The following is a 9890-nucleotide window of genomic DNA, read 5'->3' as shown; positions in this document are numbered from 1 at the left end:
ATATTTCGGCAGTTAATATAAAGCGAGGGTTTATTCCGTATTTGGAGGAGAAAAGAAGTCCGGGGCAAGAGGCAAGATCGATGGACTATATTTCTCATGTCTACACTTATTCCATGGGAGCACGGCAACGGCGATCCAGATTGGATTCACATTCGCATGACTTCATGCAACCGTATTACCAAAAGAGCTCTACCTTAATCCATACGTTTAGGATTTACAAACCCAAATCCAACGCGAACTCCTGTCTCCGTATTCTTTCCCCCGCCTCCACGGCACCTCGGCATTTCGTCGAACAGCTTGCCATCTTTTACTCCGCTTCCGATCGCCACCGCTCCCTTCACGCCACCTCCAACCCCTACTTCCCACGCAAGCCCTAGCCCGGCGAGGAGTCTCATCCTCCTGTTATTTATGCAGCACCGGGCCATCTGAGGCCACCTCATCCACCTGCTCTTCGATCCGCATCTAACGGAAGATCTGAAATGGCGACGACATCTGTGACCGCGACCGGGGAGGAGGATGTGGCGACGGCAGCGCTGCCGGCGCCGGTGGCGGGGGGTCCCGAGATCGCGTTTTTCGACGTGGAGACCTCGGTGCCGCAGCGGACCGGGCAGGGTTACGCGCTGCTCGAGTTCGGGGCCATCCTGGTGTGCCCGCGCCGTCTCGTCGAAGTCGCCTGCTACGCTACGCTAGTGCGCCCCAACGACCTCGGCGTCGTCTCGGCAGCCTCCGTCCGCTGCAACGGCATAACGCGCGATGCTGTCGCCGGCGCGCCGGGATTCCGCGACGTTGCCGACGCCGTCTACGACGTCCTGCACGGTGAGTGCCCCGCCGCTTCCCAGGGAACGCCGGCGGCTGACTTTGGAAGTGTCATCCCTTTCTCAGTTCTAGTGAAAAGACCTTGATACGTTATAATCCATATTGAATGGGTAACATTACATACATTCGGTAGCAATATAGGGAATAGCCTCAATTCGGTGAATGGATGATCACCGGCTCAGATCTTTATAATTATATAAAAAGCAAAGATTGTCGTAGCGTCCTATGGTCATTGGAGTAGGCATAAAGATACTGGTCTTCCTTTCGGTCGAAACTAAATTGCTGATTCTTTTTTACGACAAACAGTTCTCACAAAAACGATCTTGCCAATTTCGGACAGGGAGAGTCTGGGCCGGGCACAACATTGTGAGGTTTGATTTGCCAAGAATAAGGGAGGCATTCACAGAGATTGGCCGATCACCTCCAGAGCCAAAGGGGACGATAGACACCTTACCTCTGCTTACTCAACGATTTGGGAGGAGAGCAGGGGACATGAAGGTATGCAACCTTTTGTTGATGTAGAACCACTAACCATTTTTGAAGGGATATTTAGTATTGATAAGTGTGAACCTTAAGGACAGGTTTTCACTCAAGATGAAAAACATGTGATATTTCCTTCTTTGCTACGGTGAATATTCTGATTTTTCCTGTCTTGTATGCTTTATCCACAGATGGCAAGTTTGGCAAATTACTTTGGTCTAGGGAGGCAAAAGCACAGGTAGATACCATGTTAATTCAGATGTCATGATTCTTATCTGAATTTTAAATGCTTCCGTCCAACATCTATTTCCAAATATCACCTTTTCGCACTTGAATTGGAAGCACATATATCTACCCTTAGCATCATCAGTTCACTTCCTGGAACATGCCTTGCCTGGTTGCCATCTATTATACAGTTATTTGGTCACACTCCATAGATTAGTACGAGACAATAATTTTTATTGTACTATTCCATCTTTGAGCTCCCAACTATCTAACCTGTCTTAGTAGTCATGCCACCCAGGATCCCTGGATCCAATCTACTCCACAGTTTTCCATCCCATCTCAGGTGGCTCATCTGAAAGTTAGCATCTTCTAAAACCCTTATGTTACATAGAATGGTTATTTGTTATAAATATGTCGTGTTGATTAGAAGAGATGTCACAATTGTATGTGGCCCAACCCATCAGTTGTTATTCCTATTTCCTAGTGCACCCATACACGTAAATGGACACATGATGACTTTCTAGCTCATGTAAAATGACAGCTATTGATCCACATGATTGCATTTTAAGCTTGCTCGATTTCTTGCTTAGTTTCATCCGTACACAGTTCTTCAAGGACATACCATTAACTGCCAAATTGGAGAGTAGTAATAGTTGCAACTTGATATTATTATTTCTCTTGCCTATTTCTGTTGATGTTTGTATTCCCACATGAAACTGGAGTGAACAATGTTGCTTTTATTTGCTTTGCAATCTACCTACAGGAGCTTGGATGATGTCAGGATGAATCTTGATGTTCTCAAGTACTGTGCTACAGTGCTATTCCTGGTATGTTTGCATCACTGCCTATTCTCAATGCCCGATTAGTCGATTACCTTCATGATCCGGACATTTACATATTGTTTAGTGTCATAGCTGAGCAATTCTCCTGTGTTTTTCCCCCTGAAATTACTATAATTGTTTCTACTGCCATTTTCTCATGCAATGTGTGGAGTAGCTTAATGGATGAGTGAGGTTTAACTATAGACCTCATATCACATATTTAAAATCTGGAAACAGCAACTTTTTACGACAATTGCAATTACAGGAGCCTGATGGAATCACATATTTTATTTTTCTTGCCTTTCTGCCTAAATAAAATTCCGTCTTACTAGAAACTTCTATAATTGGGTTGTAAACTAACATTCAGCTTTTAGAGTTTGGAATACTGGTAGAAATAGTACTCGTTAGGGACTTAAAAGAACCAATGAACCATTGTGTCATTATCACATGTATGGTAGAATTGACAACCACAGTTCAAGATAATTTAATTGGCTAAATCCTGGAATTCTCCTGACAGGAGGCAAGTCTTCCAGAAGTACTTACTGTTGAGAACCTGTTGGAACGTGCAATTACAAGGAGCAAAGCTAATGGAGCTACTTCTCCTGAGGCACCAAAGCCTGACGCAACGTCTTCACCGGATTCTTCAAAACGGCAACGGACCGTTTCTCGAGTGAACAACTCAATTCCAGATGGAGACAATCAAGAAACTGTTGATCTTGCAACTAACAATGAATCTAGTCAGCTAATATCCCATATTGAGGAAATGAAGTTAGATGGCACTATGAAGATGGATGCGAGTTCCAGTGGTTATTCTGGGTTCCTTGAGCCGCAGGATGTATCAACTGTGTGTATCAAAATTTGTGTTGCCCCCTCCTACCAATTTGCTCAGCGGATATCTATCAGGCACAAAGATAGTCCACTGCACCTTTGTTGTGCGGCCTTGAAAGTCCAGTTTGGAGTCAGTACAAAGTTTCTAGACAATGCAGGTCGACCAAAGTTGAACATAGTGGTTGATATCCCTGAGAATCTATGTAAAGTTCTAGAATTTTGTGATGGTCTTGCTCAGAGGTCTTCACAAGAATCTGGTAGTACTTCTGACTGGAGACCTTTGATAAAGAAGTATGGTTATGTGAATCATCCAACCGTCCGCCTAAAGTGAGTCTTATTTCTCTTTTTCGTATGTAGTTCCTAATTTGTCATACTTTTCTGATCTTGTAATGTTGAATTGCTCTTGTAGCATCCCTACTATTGTCAGCGGTGATGCTTCGGTCTACTCGACGGATATATATCAGAAAGAGCCTAGCGGTAATATTCAGAAGCTTGCCTTTAGCAAGGTAGATACTGCAGAGCTGGACTCTCTGTTTGCTCAAGGGAACAAGCTGGACGCGTTCTTCTCTCCGGAAATATACGACTACCAACAAAACGCTGGCATCCGGCTGGTTGCAAAGAAACTAGTTGTGCACTCCAAATAGCACATTAGCACCAGGCGTCGTAGTTCATGTGATCCTAGTGCTAGAAACTAACTCTTGCACTAATCTGGTGCCTTCCATGTCTTTAATCAGTTGTATATTATCATGTGAATGCAATAAGATCTGACCAGTAGAGTAGATGTTGATGTTGAAGTAGGGATTTGAACGTTGTAATCTAACAATACATGCATAAATTTGGGAAGATGTATAGGTGCACAATGCTTTGTTGTTTCGAAGCCGCAGTTTCCCATCATGTGCCAGGACTGCTTTATTCATCATCGATGGTCACTTGCATGGGCTGTTGCCTTAATTATGTGATACTGTTAAAAAGGCGTGGACCAATTTTCTTTACTACTGTTCTCTCCGTCCTGGAATTAACTGACATGAATTTGTATAGATTTTTATATAAATCTCTATTTGAATCATGTCAGTTAAATCGGGACGGAGGGAGTATAAAAACTCAATTGTTGGTAGTGGTTAGTCACATTTGCCATTTGGACAGCATAAAATCTTTTATTACGTCTCTTGTTGACTTGGTCCAAATTATTAAGATGAGTACTCTTATGGATTATATGGTCTAAGATTAATAAAACATGTACACCATTTTTGTCTGTAGCAACACACAGATGCACCATTCATTTTTGTCGATAGCAGCACACAGATACACCATTTTTGTCCGTAGCAACACACATGGATATCGTGTTAGGACATGAAAATTATCGACCATAATTTTACTAATCCGTGCACTTAGGCGTCTGAAGCGTTTCGGAGCAACAGACTTGAATTGGAAGAGACGCTCGAAATTCTAGGACACTACCTATAATTCATAACAAATTGAAAAAGAGTTGACAGCTTAAGAAAGGACGAAGGGATCAGGCAGTACTTCATTTTCGCTTAAAATGTACTGATGCCGATGTAGGAATATTATGCGATCTCGTGATTACAAATAAACTAGTGGAGTGTTTGCAGCGGCATAATTAAAAGATACGAGAAGATGGTGATAAAAAAAACATCCTATTCGTCGAAAAGCCCAGCACAATACACGGGTTTTTCTCCTCCTTTCTTCCACAGGTCAGCTCACCGTCATCTAGTTCTCGTACGGAACCTGGTTTGGGATCAGCTGCGACCACGACAAAACAATCAAGCTCAGATGACACTGGAGGTGGAGTGGAGGTTTATTTTCTTAGAAAGCAAATGACTACAGTAATGTGCAAATAAATGCACGATTCTGAATTTTTTTCTACAAACGAGGATATTCAAAATCTTAATGTGCTCCTATTTATCTTTAGAAACCTTAATATGAAACGTTCGAGGAGCCACTGACGGTATGAGAAAAAAAAAAGTCAGACCCAGATTGTGCTAGTTTGGTTTCCGTCCTGGTATTTATGCCTAGGCAAAACAGTATGAAAAAAAAGTCAGACCCAGACAGCCTGGAGATCTAGCCTTTTGAATTCATACACGGCCCTGCCTGCCTGGGAGCTATATCTTTACTATTCCTTAACCTCCAGTTACGTCAGTCGATGGTACGTGATCTCCCTCCCTCGCACGAGTGGGCTGGCGAAACCTTCGTTGGCTTCCCTCCCTGCGCTTTCCTTCGTGGGCATACCAAAAAAAAACATTGCTAGAAAAGGGATAAAAACGGAAGGAAAGTCCACGCGATAAGACCAAAGAATCCTCGTGCGCCCCCAATCTCGCCCGATTTTCTCTTCCCAATCGAATCGCTGATTCCCCATGCCCATCATGTCCACCGCCATCCCCGCCTCAGGCGGCGCCCCATCCTCCTGCTCCCCGCGGTCACCTTTCCGCCCCCCGTCCGACCGTCGGCTTCTCTCGGCGCGGTCACCGTGTCCAACCCCATCCGCCCGTCGCTTCTTTTCCCCGCGGTCACAAAATCTCGGTCTTCGTCGTATTGGGGCCCAAAACCGGCGTATTATACGGAGCCCACAAGTTTTTCGACGAAGGCCCGAAATGGTGATTGGTTCGCCCTTTTCGTTTTTTTTCCGCTCGGTTTGGGGTCGTTCCGCCCGTAAACAGTTATGGAGCTGAGTAGGTTCCAAAAGAAAACCGACGAGAAGAGAGAGGCGACGATGCCGAGGGGATAACCCTAGAAACCAGCCGGCGGCGGGAGAGATGTGGCACTTTCTGGAGCGGACCTGGCAGGGCGAGACTTTGGCGACTGGAGCGGAGTTCGGCGGGGCGGCAGCGTGAGGCTTCAGCGAGGCTGCGGCGGCAGACGATGGGAACTAGATCGGCGGCGACGGGCGACGTCGTGACTGGAGAATCGGAACCTGGGACGCTTCTTGAAGCTGTACTGGGGTGTACCAGTGCTCGTGGCTGTCAATGGTGTAGCGCCGTCAAGTCCAGGTCAACGGCGAGGAGCACGCAGTCGTGGGAGGGTGGGCTTCGGGAGAGGAGGCACTTGCAGTTCTTGAATCAGTTGCCGGCGAGGCATTAGCTCCACACAACCTCCCTGGAGCCCTCATCTTCCTCACAACAATCTCTCTAAGACGCTGACTCCATCCTCCATATTGCTGCAACCTCTTTTTTTTTGTAAGAACCGCTGCTATTCATTAAAAACAAGTAGGCACAGAAGACCTACAGTCTACAACCCGATATAACAGACAGACACAAAGAAGTTGGAAAATTATAACCATGTCCAAGAACACGTGTCCAGCTTCCAAGCAAAGAGGAGCCACGCGTCCAGAGAAGCACATCGGGTTGACACGTGCTCCAGCTTCTCCCTCGCCACCAACTGAGTCGCACGCCACCAGCGACGAGCGAGCTGCCAGCCGGCACCGGCCAACGAGGTGCCCCTCGGAACAGAAGGCCTCCGCGAACACTGGAGGCAGATGATGTTGACGATGCCATATATCTTGACTAATCCACTGCATCGACAACCACAGCATCAAAGCCCCTGAAATGGGCAAGAACCACCATACAGAGATCAAAGTAAAGCCTCCATCTTCGATCCGTTGATGTCCCAGTCCAAGACCGTCTGGCGGGCCTCCGGTCTGGAGGTTGAGAGGAACAAAGAACATCAAACGAACAGATCCGGCGACAAAGGCCAGCCCTGCTCCAGTGCAAGAGATTGAAAATAGAAACTGGCTGCGGTTGCGACAGAACTAGCTGTGAAGACTCCTTGGACGCACACGGTCAGACACAGAGGTATGAGGAAGCACAGACGGCTCTGGATCTTGAGGCTTCAACGAGAAGTACTTGTGCTGATGTTCCAACTCAAAGCGTTTTTCAGACAACTGCCAAATGATCTTCATGATCTGAGGTGCATAAGGCAGTGCACGCACACGGTCGGCAGAGGCATGAGTTATAGTCTGAAGAATGTAATCTCCAAAATCCTTCTTCTCACCCTTGAAGATTGCAAGCAGCAGATTGCGGTGAAGACCGGTAATTTCATTTGAGCTGCCTTGCTTGGGAGAGATAGTGAAACGGAGAATGTCATTGAGGATTTTCGCTTCAGGCTTCAACCCAGAAAGTCCTCCGAAGGCGCCTGAGAATCCTTCTTCATAAAGAATGGCGATGTTTCATCTGAGGCAACCTGTTCTTCATGTACCTTGGGCTGGCCATCGAACTCAGCAAGACTAAGAAACTCTTTGAAGTGCCGGGAGGTGCAACTGTGTCTATCTCCATCAGTCATCCAGTAAATGTTATAGCCTTTGGAGTTGTCTTCAAACTTACAGACCTTCCTGCCAAATGTAGCATAGAACTGAAGAATCAGTTCGTCGTTCCAGTTCTGGCAGGCTTCAACCAACTTCAAAAGATTCAGATCCTTGAGCGCATTGGCTGCAGGCATGACACCACTCTGACGATTGTAAGCAAACCAATCATCATTAAGATACTTCATCTTTGCAAAATGTGTCCTGGCAGAAGGATCTGCGCATAATAATCTTGCTGCTCAAAAGACCAGAATCTCGGGTCTTCAGCTCATCTGTCCTCCTAATACTTCAGCCCATTGTTCAGCCTCACAAGGCAAAGCTCTGCGTTCTTCAGGCCCTTGAAGTATACTTTCTCTCGGTCAGAGGAGACTGGCATTTTGGGCATCGGAGATAGTAACTCACGGTTGTCCTCAAACATTGCTTGAGATCTCACAAGCATCCGAGAGAGTCTCCTGTCCTCACGATCATTTGCCACTCCAGATCGCTTCTTCTTGGGCGCAATCTTCAACAGATCCTCCGACAGACGGTCAATCTCCATCAGATCATCAGACTCTTGCGCGGCTTCCTTTTCCTTTTCTTCTTCCTTCTTCTCTTCTTCCTCGTCATCACTTGAGGAGCTTGGGTCGGACGGTTCGGACGGTGCGACATTCTTCATCACAACTTTCTTCACACGGGCTTGCGGCGTTGGCACTGGGGCATCTGCGTCTGTCTCTTCATCGTTGACGTTGAGGTCACGGGTGGCTTCAGCTTCGAAGTCACAGGTTCTTCCTTCTTCAGCAGAGACATCCACAGACTCTGTCCGAGGCAACGAGCTGGTGGTGGGGGGTTCTTCAGGACGAGCGAGCTCTTCCTTGTTCTGCCCCAACACCTCATCTCCTTCTTCTTCCTGCTGGGCGGTTTGCTCAGACAGTATTGTTGGTGATGAAGCAGCTTGTTCCTGTTTCTCAAGAAGTGAAGTAAGCTTGACATTGGATGTATCTGGCACAGGGGTGTCAATAGCTTTCTTCTTCTGCTGCCACAGACGATGAAGTGGAGGGACTTCTGCCAGCAGGAATTTGATTCCCAAACCAAACTCCTTGGCTGTCTTCTTCACTTCAGCAATCTCTGACGCCTTGCGAGTCATGGTGATTTTCTTCGGTAGGACTGGCGCTGGTAAATCCTGACTTTCTTCAGTGTCCGAGGGGGCTGCTGGGTCATTTCTGGCCTTGAGACCGCTCTCACAACGGATCTCACGAGTGGCATCCCTCGTTTTCTCATATTCGGTTTTCTCTTTGTCAACCTCTTCATTTCCGCCTTGTTCTTCAGGAGATTTCTCCTTGGCGGTCTTCTTCCTGACTTCGCTCTTGGCTTTATCAGCCTTCATGCTCTCTGCTGCTTGCTTCATTTGTTCAACGAGTAGAGCCTTCTTCTTCTTCTTCTTCTTCTTCTTCTTCTTCTTCTCAAGCTCAGCCTGGGTCTTCAAAGCGATTTCCTTTTCTTTCTTCAGGGCGATGAGGTCAGCCATTTTCTTCTCTTCAGCTTTCTTCTTCTGCAATTCAGCAGCTTTCTTCTCTTCTTTCCTCTTTAAGGCAGCTTCTGCCTTCTCTTTCTCGACACGTTCTTTCTCAGCTTTCTCAGCTCGTTCTTCTCAGCAAGTTCTTCTTCTTCTATTCTTCGGGCAACACGAATACGTCGGTTCTGCTCCCATTCTTCAGCCTGAGCCTTGGCAATAATCAACCCTTCAACATGGCTCATGAGGTGATCTGGGAGCGATCCTTCCTCAAAGGCAGCAAGAAGAACGGGGTCGATATGGAAGACTTGAGGAGAATAGGGAATCTCTCTAGAAGCCATGGCGGCAGCATCCGCAGCATCTTTTGATGAAGAACCGGGTCCAACAGCAGAGGCTCTCTTGGCTTTCTTCAGGTCCTTCTTGAACTGTTTCTATGAATATTCAGAGCCCTTCCTCTTCTCTGGCATCTTAGCCTTGCCCTTGGATTCTTCACTAGGCTTGTTGCGAGGAACTCGAGGAGGCAGTGAAGAACCTCTGAGCCTAGACGCTCTGGCAGGACCACGCAGCTCGACTGTAGGTTCAGACAGGAAAACATCACTGTCTTCAGCATCTGAAGCCTTCTTGGACTTGAGCTTCTTGGAGATGTCAACATAATTTATGTCTCTGATGATCTTCAGAGCTTTCTTGTTGAATTTCTCACGGTGAGGTCCTCCATCCTTGCGGACAATCTTGAAGTGTCCTAGCTTGGTAGCAGGAAAATACATGTTGTCATTATCCGCTACCTTGGTTCTTCTTCGGATCTCAGCTGCGAGCACATGGCAGTGCTTACGAATGATGTGCTGGAGACGGTGCTTTCTCTTCATCCTTGTCTCCCCTTCAACGTCGTCTTCTGAGGAATAGAAAACGAAGATTTCTTCAG

At 46.7% G+C, this 9890-nt stretch overlaps 2 protein-coding genes across 2 annotated transcripts; one reads left to right on the top strand and one right to left on the bottom strand.

Annotated features, from left to right (window-relative positions):
• The first annotated feature begins 221 nt into the window (after window positions 1–221).
• On the top strand, window positions 222–4086 carry LOC100834632 (protein NEN1). The gene is made up of 6 exons (XM_003573831.4): window positions 222–816; window positions 1157–1314; window positions 1488–1534; window positions 2285–2348; window positions 2860–3497; window positions 3580–4086. The coding sequence occupies exons 1-6, from the start codon at window positions 480–482 to the stop codon at window positions 3812–3814; spliced, it is 1479 nt and encodes a 492-aa protein (XP_003573879.1). The 5' UTR covers window positions 222–479; the 3' UTR covers window positions 3815–4086.
• A 3676-nt stretch (window positions 4087–7762) lies between these two features.
• Window positions 7763–8866, bottom strand: LOC104584119 (nucleolin-like). Its single transcript, XM_010238261.1, has one exon. The coding sequence runs from the start codon at window positions 8864–8866 to the stop codon at window positions 7763–7765; it is 1104 nt and encodes a 367-aa protein (XP_010236563.1).
• Window positions 8867–9890: the final 1024 nt, after the last annotated feature.

The sequence above is a fragment of the Brachypodium distachyon genome, chromosome 3 (assembly GCF_000005505.3).
Source record: "Brachypodium distachyon strain Bd21 chromosome 3, Brachypodium_distachyon_v3.0, whole genome shotgun sequence".
NCBI lineage: Eukaryota > Viridiplantae > Streptophyta > Magnoliopsida > Poales > Poaceae > Brachypodium > Brachypodium distachyon.
Note: the sequence above shows the minus strand (reverse complement) of the source record. Positions and strands in the feature narration are given on the sequence as shown.